Raw genomic sequence first — 21,513 nt, 5'->3', positions numbered from 1 at the left:
GCTGAGATCACTGAAAACACACACAGAATCTCTTTATTACAATGTCAATCCACACGATACAGTATTATATGTGTTTGATATCATTTGAAATGTCTCAGTGCGACTGGTACAAAGATCTCATCCTCACAGAAGTTAACCAAAAGATAATCAATGTTTTAAGAGTTTAAAGATATCTTGTCTTAGTTTGGTGGGTGTGGCTTTCAGCCATTTGGCCTTTACATCAATACAAGTCTTGATCAATGCAAATTCCCATTGTGAGCTTGTGTTTACATTTGAAAGAGTTTGTGCATTTGTTTCTGGGTATTTAAGGGAATGTTGCAAAGAGCTCAGGGCTCGACACTTTAAACCGGTCAGCCCGTAATGCTGGATGTCTCAAGATAGCCAGCATTATGTAGTTTTCAGAAGTCAGGTATATATTTCATTCTTTACTTCAGAGTATTTGATGTTATATATGGATTACCTTTGAATTGACTATGTAATTGGCTTTATACATTTACCTGACTGTTAAATAAATTGTTACACTTTGATGGATTCTGACTTGCTCTGGAATTATTCAGGTTGGGTATAATTTCAACAAAGGGTTAAACGGAATAATTAAATGTGTAGTTAAACTATTAAATATGAATGACCAAATAACCAAATGGCATTCTAACCTAAATTCTAAATTATCATTAAATGGAGTCAGATTAACGAGGAATTGGAATAAATTCCCCTTTGCCCCTCTGAAAAGACCGAACGCGCAGCGACCTTCACCCGCCGATCGTTAGCCTTCATTGGGACGATTTGGGCGGCCTTACAGGTGCAATGAAGTTAGCCAATCACAGAAGTGGCATTTACTTGTGTGTCTGTCAGAGGTAATGGAGTGTTTTCCCTTAAAGAGTGAAAATGAGGAAAGGAAATTTTTTACAAATGTTGGACCTTTTCAGACGCAAGACGAACCATTGCAAACCTCAATGTTTTCATGACCCCTTTAAACCATGTTTATTTGACCCCTTTAAAATGTTTAATATTCGACATGTAGTAATACCTTTTTGTGCTTTAATACAGTGAACTCTTTACAAAATAAAGGTATTTCAGCTTATTTTGAATTTTTAAAAAAAAGATTATTCATAACAAGTAAATAAGTCTGGCATCAGTGCAAAAACAGCTGCTTCACCAGATGTTAGTTCCACATTATGACTCAAAAATAAATAAATATCAGTCAACAAAGCTGTTTTGCACTCTGTAGTATTACATATAGTATAGTTGTCTGCTTGCAATGTCTAGGTCTAGTAGAAGAGACACATGAAGAACAACACGTTCAAAAAGCACATTATTTCCTCATATTCTCCATTGTTGCGGCTCATCTCTTCCCAGTCTGTCAGTAACGCTCTGTTTAGTTCCTGTCTCTATGAAGCCCCTCCCTTTGAAAAGCACAATGTGCTCTGATTGGTCAGCTGGAGCAGTGTGTTGTGATTGGTCAAGTGCTTCCTGTGTGTTTGGGAATTGTCCCACCCCTTACCATAGCCACCAGTTTCAACACACAACACACTCCAGCAGAAGCTGTTTTTGTAAAAAATAGGCTAACGATTGCGTCATAACCAACGCGACTCTGTCGCACAGTTGAGAAATTACCGTATAGACCTGAGGAGACGCTCAGAAGCAATCTTTGACTGTCTATGAGGCAGTCGGGGGGACGTGGAGACATAAAGTCTGATAAAGTCAAAGGGAAGAATGGGGAGAAGCTCATAGTGAGCCAAAAGCAACGGGACAAAACATTTAAACAACGTGATTCAGATTTCACTTTCCACAACTACTAGAAGGCCTACAGCTGTCAGACAGGTTGCTTACGTCACATCTGCGCCATCACGCTAAGGGAACGCTCTGTCTATTTCTTTTACCGTCTATGCTCATTTCAGGCAACCCACTACAAAGTCGTGAGTCTTGATTTGAAGTCATAACTTATGGGCTCAAAAACCTGCCTGGAACGCAGCAAACTAACTCAACCAGGCCCGCCCCTTAATTCTGCCTATGAATAATTTAAATGAGGAATATTGTAACGTGTTCGGAAGAAAGCTCAAGACTACAATGGAGGCATTTCAGGGAGTTCAGAAACACTAAAGAAAGTTAAACATGTAAAAAAGCTTAATAGGCCCTCTTTAAAGTCACCCAGTGAAACTCTTTGCTTTTATAGCTTGTACATTTTGCTAAACCCCTCCACTTAAAAGGGGTGTAAGTGGTGGTGGATTTTTTCATATTCAGGTGAGCGGTGCTTATAGAGGGGTGTTCAGTGTAGTGTTGAGGTAGAAGGACTGAAGGACGTGTTGTGAAAGACAGATGAATAGGGGGAGGAGATGGGTTTGCCGTGGGTGAGCCTTTAGAAGAGATAAAGCAGAGATCATTCAGACAATCAGCCCGTGCCCCGATGCAATCATCCCATCTCATCTGCTTTCAAGAGCTATTGGGCTTTTTATTGAGCTGTTGTGCTGCAGACAGAGGCAGTCTGATAGCACTTTAACCCTCTGATAGGGTTAATATTAAACCCTAGCCTTTTCTACCCCGGCGGCATTTAGTCTTACAAGACATGAGCTGAAATAGTTTTGTATAGATGAATGGGCCAAAATACCTTTAAGATGCTGAGCTGCTCTCTTCAGCAACATGAGAACAACTTTCATCTACTCCCGCAAGTTAATGACTTTAAGGGTTGAGTTTCTGTTTAATTTTGTCCAGTCATTTTCTGTCAGACTGGATGATTTAATTATTTATGCAGTCACAGCTGGCTGACAGTTTTTTATGGCACACATTTCAGTTTAAATTAAGCTTTTTAAATAGTTTGATGTCAAAATCTTTCTCTCTCTGTGTGTGCGTGTGCATGCGTGTGCGTGCGTGTGTGTGGGCTGGTAATCCCTACGTTATGGGGACAAAATGTCCCCACAAAGCTAGCAATATCCAAAATCTTGTCCTTGTGGGGACATTTTTGGGTCCTCATGAGGAAAACATCTTATAAATCATACAGGATGAGTTTTTTTGAGCAAGTAAAAATGCAGAATGTTTCCTGTGATGGGTAGGTTTAGGGACTGTGTGTGTGTGTGTGTGTGTGATGGGTAGGTTTAGGGGCAGGGGCAGTGTAGGGGGATAGAAAATACGCTTTGTACGGTATGAAATCCATTACGCCTATGGAAAGTCCCTATAAAACATGGAAACACTACGTGTGTGTGTGTGTGCGCGCAGTCAAACCAAAATGTATTCAGACACCTTCAACATTATTACAGTTTATTCACTATAGTTTAGAGAATGGCAGTACATATGAGAAGAACTAATGTCAGATAAGTTTGATAGAAAGGGATGTAATGATTACAATCAGCCAATCAGCTGCTAGATTTAACAACACAGATAATATTTAGCTTAATCAATGCTTCATTTAGTTCAGTCTGTGGTGTAAGAACAAACACTTCAGCAAAACATGATCAGGTCAACGTGAAGGAATCATTTTTCTCCCAAAATATTTATCAATTTTACTGCTAGTCACTGTATGAAGAATTTTGGGGTATATGTCACAGTTTCCTTTATTTTGCTCTCCTTACTGACAGAAATTAACTATAGATTATAATGTGTCACTAGTAAAAAAAATATATATATTAATTAGTGTTGTCACGATACCAAAATTATGACTTCGATACGATACCAGACTAAAATATCGATACTAAATCGATACCACAGTAAAAAAAAAAAAAGATAAGATGCTTAATATGACAACAGAACTTTTTATTCATTGTTATTTTTTACTAAAAATTCATGTGGCCAGCATGTTCCTTAGGGTTGGGCATTGTTTTGATTTGAACAATTATTGATCAATTACTATTAAAATTATCTCACAAATTTTTGCTATCTCAATGTATTTTTTACAATGGGGTAATTGTGTTGCAATAGCTTACACACAGCACAAGAAAGCTTGATTTCGAATGGTAAACTGAATAAAAAAAGACGAGTAAACAGTAATAAAATAAGAACAAATAAACAGATTACAAACAATAGCACAAATAAATGCAATAGAATAGAAGATACAAATGAAATAGGCTGCTTTATTTTTTCAGGTAGGTCTAACATTCAGATAAGAAACTGAATTAAAAAAATGCATAGTAATTACATTTAAAACAACATTGGATAATGTTCTTTGTAAAAAATTCAATAGCGTACAGATGAAACTATTAAAGTTACACAAGTTGATCAGTCAAGAGCAGTTGATCGTTTGTCTTTTTGCAGTTTGAATAACAAATGACTGCAGTCCCTTTAAGACTAACAGACGCATGGATCCTAAACACTGCTCCTGTTACTCGTTCTTCCTGAACTGTTTGCGACTGTGTTTACGTTAATACTCTTCCAGATGTGTACTTATAATTCTTTGAGTGTATTTGACCAATAATAAGCTGGAAAAAAAAGCAAATGTTTGCACTTGTATCATGTCAGAGGCGGCTTTATTACGGTAGGCTGTGTGTGTGCGCTTCAGATGTGAGCACGAAATCTGCGGGGATTAGTAGAATTAATTTATATGCAATCCCGCGCGAAATTCAGACCGATCACACACAGAACACTAACACACTGTCATGAGGAAAAAATCCAGCAGAACGCGCGTTCGCCGTGCTCAGAGGTTAACCGGGCTGAGGGAGAATATGCCGGTGTGTGTCAACTCGCTGTAGGTCAGAGAAGGAGAGCGCAGCTGGTATCGATACTGTAAAAACTGAGAATCGTATCGTTTCAGATATTCCAGTATCGATACATATCGAAATATCGATATTTTTGACAACACTAATATAAATAATATATTTGGTTTATATACACACTCACTTGTAATATAAATAATGTCGGAAATATATTTACTTTCGATTAAAGGATTAGCTCACCCCCATCTCATCCATGTAGTTCTTTCTTCAGTGGAAAGAAAATTACGTTTTTTGAGGGAAACATTCCAGGATTTTTCATCACATAATGGACTTCAATGGGAACCAACGGTTGAAGATCCAAATCAATGCAGTTTCAGAGGCTCTGATGATCCCAGATGAGGAATAGGGCCTGATCTACACAAACCAGCGGCCATTTTCAAAAAGAATTTAAAATGTATATACTTTTTAACCTAAATTGCTCATCTTGCACTGCTCTGCGGATCGCCACTGATTGCGCAATCATGTCGAAAAGTCACGTTAGACGTAAGCAGAACTGCCGCCTCAAGCGAATGTGCGAGGACTAAGACAAAATACAAATGCCCGTCTTGGATGAGATGGGGGTGAGTAAATTATCAGGAAATTTTCATATTGAAGTGAACTAATCCTATAAGTTCACACTATAGTTTTCTGCCAACCATTAGAGTACTGTTAGGTAAATGTACCTGAAGAGAAACATAAAACCACGGCTGTCATTAGAATAAGATTATTGTGATTCAATCTCGTAATTTCTGATCTTTCCTGAGCAGAATGAACCAATAATTTTAACTTCAGTGGTGGTTGAAAGTTTGCGAACCCCTTGCAGATTCTGTAAACGTGAGTAATTGTAGGAAAATTAAGAGGGATCATACAAAGTGCAGGTTATTTTTTGTTTACTACTGTCCTAAAAAGATTTATTTTTTTGCCAAAGGATTATCTCACAAAAATATAATTGTTACATTTTATTATTATTGGTTTTCCAGTGGAAATCCACCAATAGTCATTAGGTAATTTAGTTAATGTTGCTTTTTTGGCCTGTCCCCAGCCCTGTTTCTCAAACTACTGCTTTAATAAATATGAACATAAATCTGGTATTGTCTAAAGGGATATGAGCAGACCTTTTCCAGCAAAATGATTTATTTTATTTGATATCAAAAAAGTACACTTTGTATATATATTTTTAAAAAAGTAATTTAAAAATGTAATCAAACTCCAAAAACATCCAGAAAAGAAAATATTCTGCATAATGTGGGACCTTTAATTATCAATAAGCCCAAAATACACCTGGACTCTTATTTTGAAATGTCTCAACTACTTCCAGCTGCTCATTCATACAGATGAGGGAGATAAAATATGCCCTCCTACAACCGTCTAAAACATATTACACCATAAACAGCCTGAAGTCAACAGTCATAATTCATCAACACTAGATCATAAGCAATCGTTGGGCATTGCAGCTGAACGTAAGAATGAAATTAACTTAATAAATGTTATGTAGTGAGCCTTAAAATATCAACAACAGTGATGCAATAGTCTGCGCATATATATATATATATATAGTTTGTAATTTGTATACTGTTTTATTTTAATAATGATATTCATTATTTTTATAATTTTTCTGTCCTGTTATTATTATTTTTTTGCAACTGTAGGAAAGCATAAAGTGGTGAGAGATGAATCCACCAAGCCCATTTACGGCTGCCAGGTGACCATCCAGTCCGAGCAGGAGAGGCAGATGATGAAGATTTACAGGAAGGAGGAGAAGAAGGAGAGAAAACGAGAGAAACGAGGAGATGAGGGGGAATCCTGTGAAAGTGCTTTTCATTTTGACCCAGTGGAGCTGAGATTGCAGAGGTGATCTCTCTCTCTCTCTCTCTCTCTCTCTCTCTCTCTCTCTCTCTCTCTCTCTCTCTCTCTCTCTCTCTCTCTCTCTCTCTCTCTCTCTCTCTCTCTCTCTCTCTCTCCCTCTCCCTCTCCCTCTCTCTCTCTCTCTCTCTCTCTCTCATTATGGGAACAAGCACTTCTCTACATATCAGAGTGTGGCCTATTGAAAAGAAGAGAGGGAGAAAGCTTGATAAAACTGCTATCTGGAGCTTTTGCAGGAGGGATTTTCTCTTAATGTTTAATTTCACAGGATGAAAAAGAGCAATGATCTGTTTAATTAAAAATGCTGCCGTCCAAATGAGGCAGAGCATGAGGAGAGAGATTAGAGATGAGGTGTTAATACCTCACACGTCTCCTCGCGCTCTCAGCCTTTCAATCATCCCACTGCAAGACAACAACCAAACAAAAATACCACTGAAAAATTGGCTTTAAATGAGATTCATGAGAAACGCTCATGTGTCATACCTGGGACTGCTAAACACACCACCCAGATGGCTCTTTGGTAGCATTTTAAGCATTTTATTGGACTAATGAGTGTGATCTTTATTTTTTTTTTGAATGTGATCTTTATTTTTTTCAAACTATATTTAATAAATAAGTATATGTAGGGTATCATTACGACATCAGAAAGGTAGGTAGCAGTTCTGTGTGCTCAAATCTTTTGATATTACAAAATGCTTTTTAGAAAGAGGGTTTAATGTTGATATTCCCACAAATATCCACTCGATATTTGATGCATTTTTTTTGGAAACAAAATCATTTTAACAGGTTTGACATTTAAGATAGTTTCCTACTACACACACACACACACACACACACACACACACACACACACACACACACACACACACACACACACACACACACACACTAAGAGTTTACTAACTGAAAGGATAATGGTTTCATCATAAGCATGACAATGTTTTTTTTTTTTCTGTTATATGTTCAATTTATTTACAGTTAAATTTTATTTACATTTATTATTTCTGTTAAATGTACTTTTATCGGTATTTAATTTAATTTAATTAAATGACATTAATTGAATTAACCTTAATTCAATGTTTAAAATATAAATGATTTCATAATTATTAAATAAATACATTTGGAAGTAAGTGGACATTTTGTCTTCAAAGTTGACGTGTTAGAAGTAGAAAAAATGGGCGAGCGTAAGGATTTGAGCGAGTTTGACAAGGGCCAAATTGTGACGACTGGGTCAGAGCATCTCCAAATATGCAGCTCTTGTGGGCTGTTCCCGGTCTGCAGTGGTCAGTGTCTATCAAAAGTGCTCCAAGGAAGGAACAGTGGAGAACCGGCCACAGGGTCATGGGCGGCCAAGGCTCATTGATGCACGTGGGGAGCGAAGGCTGGCCCGTGTGGTCCGATCAAACAGACGAGCTACTGGAGCTCAAACTGCTCCAGAAGTTAATGCTGGTTCTGATGGAAAGGTGTCAGAATACACAGAGCATCTCAGTTTGTTGCGTATGGGGCGGCATAGCTGCAGACCAGTCAGGGTGACCTCTGACCCCGCCGAAAGCACCAACAGTGGCACGTGAGCATCAGCACTGGACCACGAAGCAATGGAGGCCTGGTCTGATGAATAATTTTCTTTTACATCCCGTGAATGGGCGTGTGTGTGTGTTCTGAGCCATTTAATACTAAAGGCCTAGTTTGCCTACAGGCACGTGCCAGCCCTGATTGTAACTAAAAGAAAATTCTTCTTTTACAATATTTTCTTGTAAACTCAACAAAAACTTCTCTCTTTAAATGAAATAAATGTGGGGAAAATAGCTCTTATAATTAAATAAATAAATATAAATAAAATGGCCATTTAAAATAACTGTAATGGCTCTCACTACTAAAACCCTTAAGGGCTCATAAAACCAGCAAAAAAATATCTGCCCTCTTTTGTTTGCCACCACTGTTCGGCAGGTTTTACACCGTACCTGTGTTTGTAACATTTGTCATTTCTCCTAAATCCAAAATAATTCCATATAGCTGAAGTTTCCTCACTCTTGGCTAACGACACCGTGTCGCAAATAAATTGACACCTCGCAAATCAATCTGAGCGTAGCTGACACTTCCTGGGGCTTCAGCTGATTGGCCAAATAGTATGAACGCGCCAGCCATGTCTTCAGGGCTAAACGTGATAGGCCAAATGTTTATTAGGCTATTTGTCGCATATAATAAACGAAACGTTTTCCCTCATTCAGCGTGTCAAGCTGTCTGTTGCGATGTGTTCATCGCGAGAGTTCATATCACGATGATGGTGAAAAATCAGTGTATCGTTTAGCCCTATCGCGGTGTAAGTTTATTTTATTTTTCTTCCAATATCGTGAAAAGTAATTTTTATTTTTATTTTTTTAAACCAGGAGAGTCCCATTGAGTCCTGGCCAAGAGGCAGCCAAGTTACACAATTTAAAACAGTTACAACATACATAAAACATTAAAAATCAGACACTCTGCATTGTAAGACCATTAGGGACAGGTTCTGATATAAATCTGTGCACTCCTTAAAGCCAACCAATCACATTGGAGCTTGTGATTTTTTAGAAAGCTTTCTCCAAAGTGTCCAATGAGCCACGAGCGTGCCATCTTAGATTTATGTAAAGGTTTAACATGTCTATAAAAGTCTTTAATATGATTTGTTACAGATATTTCAATGATCGATGACTATTTTAAATGGCTCAGAACTTGTTATTAGTTATTATCAAAAACATCTGCTCTCATTTGATGAGTCTGGATTTTTATGAAGTCTGTTGATGTGAATCTCTGTATTTGTGTGTAGGGAGCAGGCCTTGCTGACAGCACGCTATTCCCCGGTGTTAGGACGGCACAGAGATTACGAACGCATTCGTTACCCTCACGTTTATGATTCTTTCGCTGAAGCCATCAAGACCTCTGCATTTGTCGGAGGAGCCAAGGTAAGAGCACACCCGCCACTAATCGGACTCTTCTATAAGACACAGAGGGAAAATAAATCTCCACTCTTAAATGTGAAATCTCTCCCCAGTGGTTTGTTTACTCAGCATCATGCCAATCTGTTCAATTATATCACATTATCACACACTAGATTACCCAGAGCCTTTGTTTTTAATCCAGTTTTTATGATGTCTTAATTAAAATTCCTGCTGCAGGCCATCTTCCAGCGATTGAAATGAATTCATTTGGGCCTCGTCTTTTTCCTGCGGGTGGGGTGGGACAGGTGGTTCTAGCGCTTTCTAGTGTGCATGTGGTGTAGCTCACTGTGTGGACAAGCGGGTAAACAAGGACATTTTGAATTATATGCCTACTTTCGTTGACTGCTTTATCTGGCCATTGTGCTCACACTCAACTCGACTGTTAGAGGTGTAACAATACCCTCATGACACGATTCGATACATATTACAATACTGAACTCACAATTTGATACTATTGCGATACTCAAAGAGATAATGGTTAACAGAAAATGTACTGTTGATTAAAATGCTAATTTTGGTATTTAAAATAATGTTGAGTAAGACATTTGGCATTATCAGGACCCGCAAATATTCCCCCATTGCATTATTACGCTATATATATATATATATATATATATATATATATATATATATATATATATATATATATATATATATATATATATATATTTATTTATTTATTTATTTATTTATTTATTTATTTATTTATTTATTTATTTATTTATGTACTGACACTGAAACTCTGTAAACGTAATTTTTTTTCTCTCGAAGTAATTTTCATGTTGCGTAAACTATACACAATATATATTGTCACTGTCCGTGATAGTGTTGTCAAAAGTACCGACCGATACCAAATCGGTACTGAAATTTAAAAAAGTGTGACGCTTTGAGCGCTGTTGAGCTGAATGGTAAACACCTCTGATTGGCCATTGTGTTCACACACTCATCGGATATGCTACAATAGATGCCTGCATTCAAACGCTCTGTGTGTATCCGTGTAAGTGCTCTGTTAAAAATATAGTAGGCCTGTAAAAATATATAATATTGTATATTTACATGTTTGTAAAGCACTGATCATTGTAGCCAATCACAGTAATGTTTGATGAGCATGTAAGCACAATAACCAGTCAGAGGTGTTCAATTCCTCTTAACAGCACTTACAGCGGCACGTTTAAAAAATATCAGTGTCCATTTTGGTTTGGTAGCTGTCGGTACTTTTGACAACACTAATTGTATCTATAATAAACTATAACCTTAGTAAGCTGTCATGCTACATAAGTGGCATGTTTATAAAACGTAATAAAAGTTAAGCAGAAAATATGGTAGCTTATGTAGGCGATAACTGCACTTGCTTCAGAGTAATGTTCTCTATTAATGTCTGCTGCTGCATCCTTCACGTCTATGGCTGATCTCTATTTCTCCAACCACCGGCCACGGATCAAACGGAAAATGCGCGCTGTGTTAATCACGCGTTAATAAAATTAGTGCCGTTAAAATGAGTTTGTGTTAATTAACGCATTAATTTTGACAGCCCTACTGTTTATAAATAATGTTTAATTACAAAACAAGATGAGCAAAACAATGTTAGAATATTATTTATTGTCAATGCAATCTCAGGGTGCTTTCACATCTCTAGTTCGGTTCATTTGGTCCGAACCAAGGGCAAACAATTATACATTGTTGCATTTTTCAGATTTGTTGGTTTCTTTTCACACCACACTGATTGCTTTGGTCCGAACCAGTTGAAACGAACCAAAACGCAGACACGTGACAACATCCACATCACTCATTGGCCATGGCGTATTTCCTAAACTGCTTTTCGATTTGTCAGAATTTACATGTGGGAAAATTCCAACAGGAGAGGCAAAGCCAGCAAACTATAATAACACTATGGAGAGACGACTGCGCGGGCCAGTTTTGTCCCTGGCAATTATCTACTACACGGTGTGTATTTACCACAGTATGCAAACAAAACATTTCTATAATGAAGCACGGATGCGGCGTGAAAACACTGCTCTAATGCACTGCAGACGGCGAGCGCGCATCGCTCGTCACTTCAAGAGGAGGCGTGCATTAATTATTAACTCTTGACATGCTTCCATCTTCCGAAAATATTGCCAACGATCTTTCAGGTAATAATATCATGCACACAATGTCAGCGCAGCTAACTACGGCAGCTGGTTCAGTCCAAAAATGATCAGTACTTTTGCAGTTGGTTCTGTTCGAGGTCGGATCACGTTCTCACCACAAACAAACCGCTCCAGAGTTCGTTTGAAATCGTACCGAGACCAACTCTTCAAGGAGGTCTCGGTACGCTTGTTTGGTCCGCTTTTGGTGCGCACCCGAGTGCGATTGCTGCTTTCAGACCTGACCAAACGAACCGCACCAAAGAGGGAAACGAACTCTAGTACGATTCAACCGAACTAAATGAGGCAGATGTGAAAGCACCCTAAAAATAGAGATGCAAGACGGCACGTGGATAAATCGGCTTGTACTGTTGCTTTGTTGATTTTCATATATAAAACTTTTTTAAATATGTGCATCACTTCTTTTCTTTTTGAACACTTTCATCTCATTTGAACAAAACTGTGATGATATTGAAAATTGTGATATGAAATTTTCATACCGTCCCATCCCTTGTAATAATAATTAAAGTAATAGTAGTAATGATAACGAGTTAAGTGCCAAAGTTTTGTCCACAAGAGGACTTCTAAATGTGTGAAATAACAATAATGTCTTGCTTCCTATTAATAATAATTGAGGCACTATTTGAATGCTTAGAATGACAAAACAATGATTTCCACAATGATTTTGGCCCTGGCAATACATTTAGAGCTACAATATGTGACTAAGATGAGTAGCACTAGCAGATATGACGTATGATGCTGTCTACTGTGATCAACAGCTGATTATGACACATTCATTAGTTCGGCATATGCTCTCAGTTTGCTGAAAATGAGTTGTAATTATAGGAGCTGGAGGAAGTGCAGCGTGCTAAAATTAGATATTTATTCTCCTAATTCTATAAATGATTTTCATTAGAGAATGTATAGCGAGCTCAGCTCAACCCACTGCATTCTACTGCTCAAAGAAAACACACAAAGAAGTGCAGCTTGCGTTACGACTGAGACTTTTCAGTTAATTTCAGCTGTAATGAAGCGCAGTGGTGGCCACAGTCCTCAACGTTGGTCTTCAGCGTTTAGTTTTTGACTATTGCCGTGAGCTAATGCATGATGTAGGTTTAATTGTATGTGTTGTGTGTAATTATGTCCTCTCTGCTGTGCCGGCAGATGCTGCTGCCCGAGGGGATCAGAAGAGAGAATAATAAGATGTATGAGGAGGTTGAGATCCCCCCCAACAATCCCATGCCCATTGGGTTTGAGGAGAAACCCGTGTTCATCTCGGAGCTGGACGAGGTCAGTGGCGGCTTATTTACAGCTGTTGACATTTATCAGTGCTTGTGTTCGCACTCCATGAGCTCTTCACAACTAATCCCACACATTTCTCCTGTTCATATTGACTGATGACATTATGCCTAAAATCTCCTCCAAGTGGTGTCAGAGCCAGCATGCCATGGTTTGCCGCAGCGACTTATGTTTGTGTTTTGTAAGCGCTGTCTTAATGTGTCTAATGCCGGGTTCAGACTACACGATATCTGCCTGTTTTTGGCACGATGATTCGTTTGACGCAGGGTGTCGTGATGATCCGTAAACAAGATGCAAGAATTGTGCAATATATCAGAATATCGCAAATGTACATATTGCAACGGCACGCAATTTCTGAATGATTTTAATATCCTACTTCAACATTGTGAATAGTGTACGTATAAGGTCGACTCATATGGCAGAGAATAGACTGGGCACACGACTGTTACTTATGTGACTTGCTTGATGCTAAAAAGAGTTATTGAAACAACTCCTTGCTGTCTTGCGCTCTCTGATACAAACACCGAAATGTGCGCACAAGCCAACTTTCTGTTTCGTGTCGTTACAGTCAAACTAGCAAATACACAGTTATGTCAAAATGGCTGTCTTGATGAGTATTCATGTAAACACAGTCCGTTATGCTTTAAGTGAACGATATCAGATGGGGAAAGAAACCGAATACATGTCAATTGGATCCATGCATGAGGTCTTAAAGGGATCCTCTGGTGTTAAGACCAGTCTTAATATAACAAATTATGTCTCTTATTGAAATATGTAGTAGAAAATCCATGAAAGATCTACATAAAAAAAAAAATCAATTTAATATTTCGACCATGGGCAGCGCCATTAAGGTTGATGACGTAGATTGTTTGCACTTGGCAATCAGCTGGTGCTACCCGTAGCTCGAACATTTTTCAGAGTTTAACAAAACCAATTAATCGCTTTGTAATTGCATTTAAAACACACTCAAACACATATGCGCACAAACTCTCTCTCACACACTCACACACACCCCCACACAAACCCCAACAGATCAGCACAAACACACACACACATCCTCGCACTGCGCGCGCACAAACACACGCACCGTGTGCGCACACGCTCAAACAGCTGTAATGTAATGAGTGACAGTAAAGTGTCTTATTTAAGGGTATAGGGGGCGATTTCGGATTCAGCCCCTGTCGTGGAGACTGACGAGAGCAGCCGATAACACCTTGATTGAGACAGAGCAGTTTGTCAGGTGTGTGTGTGTGTGTGCGCGCGCCCCCGCCGATCAGTTTGCAGGTGAGTTTGTGTCCACATGTATGTTTGAGTGTGTTTTAAGTACATTTACAAACCAATTAATTGGTTTTGTTTAACTCTGAAACAATTTTCGAGTTGCGTTGTGGTATAAATAGCTACGGGTAGCACCAGCTGATTGAGGAGTGCAACCATTCTACGTCATCAACCCAAAACGCAAGCAAAATGGCGCCGCCCATGGTCCAAATATGAAATAGATTTTTTAAATAATGTAGATCGTTCACGGGTTTTCTACTACATATTTCAGTAATAGACATCATTTATGTTAGATTAAGCCATACACGTCTTAACGCCAGAGGATCCCTTTAAAGTGACAGGCGGCTAATAATCCAGCAAACCTGCCGCTGTCTGTCAAACAAACAGAGAAGAGAAAATCACTCTGTGCTCTTGGCTGAATAACCTTTGTAGCTTTATTATGTATCAGTGTATATTTAATGCATGTGAAGACTACTGTTTTTAGTTCTTATTTTTATTAACAAAGATAAACTAAAATAATCGTCGACCCTTAGTTCAGGAGTCTTTGTTAATCTGGATGTTCTTGATGTTCAGTTTTAGGCTGATATAAAAATGTTACCAAGTCAAGCAAAAGAGTTTTTGGTATTTAAATATCTACATTACATTTTTTTGTTTTGTTTACATTGATGTTAAAATTATATTGTCCGATTTGTTGTAGTGATGCTTTCTTTTCCCAGAAAGAATGTGAAACACAAATGGTATCATTCTCAGGTTTTAAATATATATATATATATATTTATATATATTTATATAATTTAAATAGATTTTACACACTAAAAGCAATATCGTATCACATTTTGTATATTGCATTATTTAAGCAAGATATTGCATATCACATTTTTCTTCAATATCGCACAGCCCTACTTCTTATCTATATAGCATGTCAGAGCTATACATGCCTATTTTTAAACAGAAGATTTAAATCAGTATAATATTTAGCTATTATTAAATTAGATATGAATTTATTCTTATTATTCCAAGCATTTGACATTTTATTTACAGCTGGCAATCATGCGACTGACCACATGAGCTTTGAAAAGCTGAACAATTACATTTGTCAATGGCTTACCAGCCAACTCGACGAAAAAACTATGGCAAAGCATGCTCATCCTGGACGTTAGCGGAAATCATATTCATATAGACATCAATGTCACAAACTTGACCATCCCCATTCAAAACCATGCTTGCAGCACTTTTTTTTTTTATTGACTTCACCCCAAAGTACCAGAGCTTTTTATATCTCTTCTGAAGACATAATGTCCATCCAAACCTGAAAGACTTTTGAAAACCTCTCTTCACCAACAGAGTCCAAAGCTAAGAGGCTCACAAAGACTTACTTTAGCAAATAGGCTAGACTTGATTTTGACAGGAAAGTGCACAACAACCTCCTCGCCGAACTAGAGGACATGCTGGCCGTGGTTTAGACTTTACTGTGGGTCTCCTTTAATTACAGGCATCAGTGTGTCAATCATAATGACAGCCGTATGGTCATGCCTGAGCTACAAGGTATGTTTAGATTCACAAGATCAGCAAAGGTGACTCGGTGATTGGCGAAGTCTTGAGTTTAAATAGATTGATTGGTCATGCCTGCTGAGTTGTGTGGTGTTTTCTTTATTGTTATGTGAGGCTCAGCTGTTAGGTTTTAATTCATCTGTCAGTCTTTAATACACACATTTTCCACTCATAATGTTAGCCACGGTTTATTGAACCAAATATATCCAGAAAAAGATGTTTATATGTAAGCAGCCATATCATCCTGCAGCCCAAGACTGGTTTCCCACTGAAGCTAACCAGAGCTGAGCCTGGTCAGTACCTGGATGGGAGACCAATTGGGAAAATTAGGAGCTGCTGGTAGAGGTGTTAGTGAGGCCAGCAGGGGGCGCTCACCCTGTGGTCTGTGTCAGTCCTAACACCCCAGTATAGTGATGGGGACACTATACTGCCAAACAACATCGTCCTTTGGATGAGACGTTAAACCGAGGTCCCGACTCTCTGTGGTCATTAAAAATCCCAGGATGTCCTTCGATAAAGAGTAGGGGTGTAACCCCAGCATCCTGGCCAAATTTGCCCATTGGCCCCTGTCCATCATGGCCTCCTAATAATCCCCATATCCTGATTGGCTTCATCATTCGGTCTCCTCTCCACCAATCAGCTGGTGTGTGGTGAGTGTTTTGGCGCAATATGGCTGCCGTCGCATCATCCAGGTGGAGCTGCACATTGGTGGTGGTTGAGGAGATTCCCCCTTCCATGTAAAGCGCTTGAGTGCCTAGAAAAGCGCTATATAAATGTAACAAATTATTATTATTATTATTATTAAGCAGCTATGATTGGCTAACTAACACATACTGGGGTAGTCAACACTGTTTTCATCCGAAAGCAGAAAAAAAGTAGGTAGGAAAGCAATGATCGGTTCACATCCTGTGCGTTTGATTCCATGACAGTTGAGTGAATAAATCAAAATGGCTTCTGAAAGTTGCAGTTGGGGGTTAGTTTGTGTATAATGGATGTTTTTCAGCATGTTTTCTTCAACTTTTGATTTTGTTCCACAGAGAATTGAGTATTGTAGTAATTACATGTTCACTTTAAAATTTCTCCCCGTTCGTTGAGGATCATTAGACAGTTATGCTGCCTCAGAAGCCTGTCTGAAATCAATTTCAGGAGGTTCTTTTGTGTGGACGCTTTCAGACACTGTTGTTCATTAAGTTGCTGGTTTGTAAAGGTGTGTGGTAATATGGGTTAATAGGGGATATTTCATCCACAATCTCAACCAATTTGGGTTGATTTAGCCATGACACTCTTTAAATAAAGGACAGAATACATTCAGCAAGTTAGGGAGCTCATTTAACCCATATACTATTTCTATTTTTACAAGATTACCATCTTATTTTTTACATCATACATATGTAAATATCTATCAGTTTTGAACATACACCACACAACCTCTGTGTTTGTGATGCCTCCTTTATTTTGAATGAGTGCACGCTGAGATGCGTTGGGTTGAAGATAGTCTCGTGCAGCTTTCTTTTGACAAGGACCGCTCAGAGGCCATCTCGATAGAAGTCGATGTCCCTAAAATAACAGACTAACAGTGTGCACTGCAGCAAAAGAGCCGCAAACTTGCACGCTTTAGAAAATCCAGCATTTAGTTGATCCTGGTGAGCGTTCATTGTTACAGTTGTACACACAACAGCTTTCTTCTTTCATGATGGGGTTTGGCGTCACAATTTTGAAACTCCTGAAGTGTTTCCCATTTTGTGTGCTATACGCCTCAGACGTTCAGTATTTGTTGGAAGGAGAACTTTTGTTTAGGGTCCAATTCTCACTATTAACTAGTTATTGTCATGTGTATTACTAGGATATTACTAGGATATATATACCCAATACTTAAAGCTACAAAAAAAAACTACCGTACTAACTATTAATAAGCAGGCAATTTGGGTTGTTTTGCAACTTATCTGCTGGGTCAAATATGAACAAAACTAACAAGCTCACAGTAGAGCAAAGCTCACAAAACCCTGCAAAGCTCACAGTAGAAAACGCATTTGAACATCCAGTAATTAGATTCAGTATTATAACGAATAAAATCAGTTTATTTAATGCAAGGCATGCAGCATTTCCATTATGCAAAACGACCAGTGCTGACTGGCACGTTTAGCTGACTGACATCTCATCCCCGTATGTTGTGTTGTGTAAAATAAATACATTTACTCTACATTTAAAGACAATACAGATAAAATGTGTGCAAACTTTTATTTCACTGAAGAAATGCACTAAATTAGTGGTACTCTCCTGAAGAAGATACAAAAATCCCATGCTCTGTGTAACTCAACAGCTGGGTTGTTGTAATATATTGTGAATAAGATTGACCCAGTAGGGACACAATGGCTTGGATTAGAAAAACTACCCAACATTAGAAAAGATCCCAACAGGCATTTTGGAGGAAAAACTCAGCATTTTGGTGTACAGATCTTAAAGGGATAGTTCACCCAAAATCAAAGTTCTGTCATAATTTAGTCACACTCAAGTTGTTGATAAATGCCAAACTTGTATAAATGACTCTGCTGAACACGAATGAAGATATTTTGAAGAATGTGTGTAAACAAGCAGATCTCAGCAGCGATTGACTATCATAGTGGGGTGAAAAATACTATGGTAGTCAAAGACTGCTGAGATTTGCTTGGTTACACACATTCTTTCAAATGTCTTCATTCGTATTTAGCAGAACAAAGACATTTATACAGGTTTAGATCAACTTGAGCGTGACTAAATGGTAACAGGATTTTCATTTTTAGGTGAACTATCCCTTTAATACAGCATATTTAATCAGTTTTTATGCATGCAATATTGCCAATATATGCATGTAAAATCATTCTCATAGACACTGACTTATAGACACAGTTCTGAGAACTCATTTCGACATCAATATTAATTAGATTCAGTACCTTTATGGATACAATCGGTTTATTTTATATTGTTGCATTAAGGGGAGGGGGGGGGGGGGGGAATGCTGTTTCATGCATACTGAGCTTTTTACACTGTTAAAGACTTGGATTCCCATCCTAAACATAGACAAAGTTTGAAAAACTAATGTTGGACGTTTGATGGAGTATTTCTGTGTCAAAAAAAAGTTTCGGAGAGTTTTTTTCTGAGTATGGGTCGACTTGACGTTAATAGAACGGAAGGTCCTTGTATGGGCCGTACGGGCTCTTCTCCCGGTAGGGTGCGCGCGCACGTGACTAGAGCGAGAGAGGAAATGCACGCCGTAAACACTCTCTCAGCTGCAGATCCAGTCGTCCGTGAACACTTATGACGCGCCGCGCTCCACTTTATTCCTATGAGTGACGTCGAGTGACTTCAACGCTTCAGCACAGCATTCTGGGAAGGCAGTGCTGCATTTGAACCGATTTGAACGCAGAAATACCAAAGAAGTGTGTTTTTGATGGAGCCGTCCCAGCGATAAAGGTTCGGTCCTGCTTTGGAAGCAGCCGGTGAGTAAAACTGCTTCAAATGTCTGTGCTGTTGGCTATCGTCGCGTGAGTAAACATCAGTAAACGACGAGATCGCGTGCTTCGTCATTCAAATGCGCTAAAGGTTAACGTTATTCTATTGTTGTTCTATGTATAACACTACACTAGTCTGACGTGCAAAACTGTTTTGCTTGCTACTGCTAATGTTTAGTCGCATACGATAGTCCATAAACCGAATCATGTCCTCATAAACTTCGAGTAAACACACACAAATGTTGACAGGCCACTAAATACAGTCCATACCACAGAGACGGACGTCCTGAATCCGATCGATAGCCATGAGTTTCTCCACGCTTGAGGACGTCACCGCTTTGCGTGCTCGTCATTCTTTAGCTCCGCCCACACGATACGCCTCCAGGCGCTCGTTTTTTTCCCGGAAAGACTCGGTACAGCCCATATTTCTTTTATAAATATAATAAAACTAAAGACTTTTCGGAGATATGAAGGATGCAATACTACTCTATGGGTACTCAAGATTGACATGAGATTGACTGAAACTGAGTGTTTCACCCCCCCTTTAAGCAAATGGACCATTGCAACTCTCTTTTACTTTGTGTTTGACTGAATCACTTCTGAAGATGCAAAAAGCCTGTAATGTCGACAGCAGGTTGCTACGTCAGAGTGTAGGGAGGGGTGCAGTTTGATGTGTCCTTACTCAGCAAATCTACCCAACTCTGAAAAACATAACCTAAAAATGAACAAACTGGCTCAACCCCATGTTTGGGTAGAAAAAGTGCAAAAATGTGAATTCTAATGAATGTTTTTTTCCAAACCCTGCATGACTGACTTTATTCTCTGGCACACAAAATAAGATATCTTGTAAAATAGTAATAATACTACTACTAATAATAAAGAAAAGAAAAAAATTCCTTCATGTTCTGCTGCTGAATTTTGACACGACACGAGGGTCAGTAAATGATCCACATGCTAAAACTGTTTATTTCTAGGTTTAAACTAAATACAAATTCCAGGTTTTCAGTGTGGCCTCGGACCTAATTCACCCAAACAAAAATGTGACGTTCCACCATCTGCTTTCAGACAGATGCAGTTTCACAGAGCGACGGAGAATGACTCATCTGGAGCGACACCACGACCTCGTCTGTTTTGTCACAAATATGCTAGAAAAAAACAACTAAACCATCCATTATCACGAGGACAAAACATATTTGTAGTTTATTTTTAAATATTAGAATGAAAGATATGTTTAAGCCTCCTTTTATTTGCAGCCAGGCTTTCCTCTTTCGAACACAATGTTAATAGTATATATGTTAAATGTACAATGTTAAATATAATATAATATATCTCAGCTGGAATCCATTGAAGTTCTCAGTGCTTGTAATCATCACAGACAGATGCATCATATTCAGGCATTACCGTTTGTCCTCCTACATGTTTCCAAGTCCACTAAATGGCCTGCAGGTGTGTTTGTGTGCGTGTGTGAACGACAGACTCTCCAGCGGAAGAGCAGACGTGGCTTAAAGCTGCGGCTTTTAGTGGCTGCCACTGGTGTCAAATATAATAACTGCTCTGAGGGAGCGTTTAAAAGCAGGAGGGGTCAAACCACTGCCCTAATGGAGACAAAAATACGCTTGACTTGCCCACCGTCGCCCACTTGAAAAAAACCCAAGCAGTTGAAAAATGAAAGCGGGAGAAATGTCCCGTCTCCGTTGTTATCGCGGCGCAAGATCTCAGATCATCGCTCATTTCATGTGTCGCTAACGCAGAGGACGTGATCTGGAGTCACACAGGGATTGTGTTTGTGTGTGTTTCGGCTGAAGAAAAGCCAGGAGAATATCTGTCTCTCCTCCGTAAGAGGGTAAATATACCAATGGACAGCACAGATTTATTTTCTGGCCCCCGTGGGGCTCATTTCCAGCCTTGTGTTTTCCTCCCTTTCAGGAAACCATTAATTAAAGCGCCGAGCTTCACAGCGTAATCAATGATGCGCCTTTCGCCCTAAATTTGGCTTTGTGGACGCTATTCTTTCTTTGTTGTTTTTTCCCTTTAAAAGACTACAGAACTATACATCACAGGTAAAGCAAACATCAAGCACAGAACAAGTGCGATTTCACACGAGTTTCATCATAATCGGCTGGTTTGTCTTTGTGCCGTCTGCAGCTCGAGCGGATCACTCTTCCCGTCTGCAGCGAGCGACAGAGATTGATATAAGCGGTGTGAATTAGTAAGAGAGGAGAAGTGCCTCTATTCATTAACTAAAGCCTCCGCAACT

General features: G+C 38.9%; 1 protein-coding gene across 1 annotated transcript in view; it reads left to right on the top strand.

Moving 5' to 3' along the window:
- Nucleotides 1-21,513, top strand: part of ascc3 (activating signal cointegrator 1 complex subunit 3) — a 327,642-nt gene that overhangs the window by 59,282 nt on the left and 246,847 nt on the right. Inside the window, exons 6-8 of the mRNA XM_067449368.1 lie at nt 6,329-6,530; nt 9,346-9,481; nt 12,808-12,933. Coding sequence (XP_067305469.1) covers nt 6,329-6,530; nt 9,346-9,481; nt 12,808-12,933 — 464 coding nt within the window. The remainder of the gene's footprint in view (nt 1-6,328; nt 6,531-9,345; nt 9,482-12,807; nt 12,934-21,513) is intronic.

Source organism: Pseudorasbora parva, chromosome 7 (genome assembly GCF_024679245.1).
Source record: "Pseudorasbora parva isolate DD20220531a chromosome 7, ASM2467924v1, whole genome shotgun sequence".
Lineage (NCBI taxonomy): Eukaryota > Metazoa > Chordata > Actinopteri > Cypriniformes > Gobionidae > Pseudorasbora > Pseudorasbora parva.
Note: the sequence above shows the minus strand (reverse complement) of the source record. Positions and strands in the feature narration are given on the sequence as shown.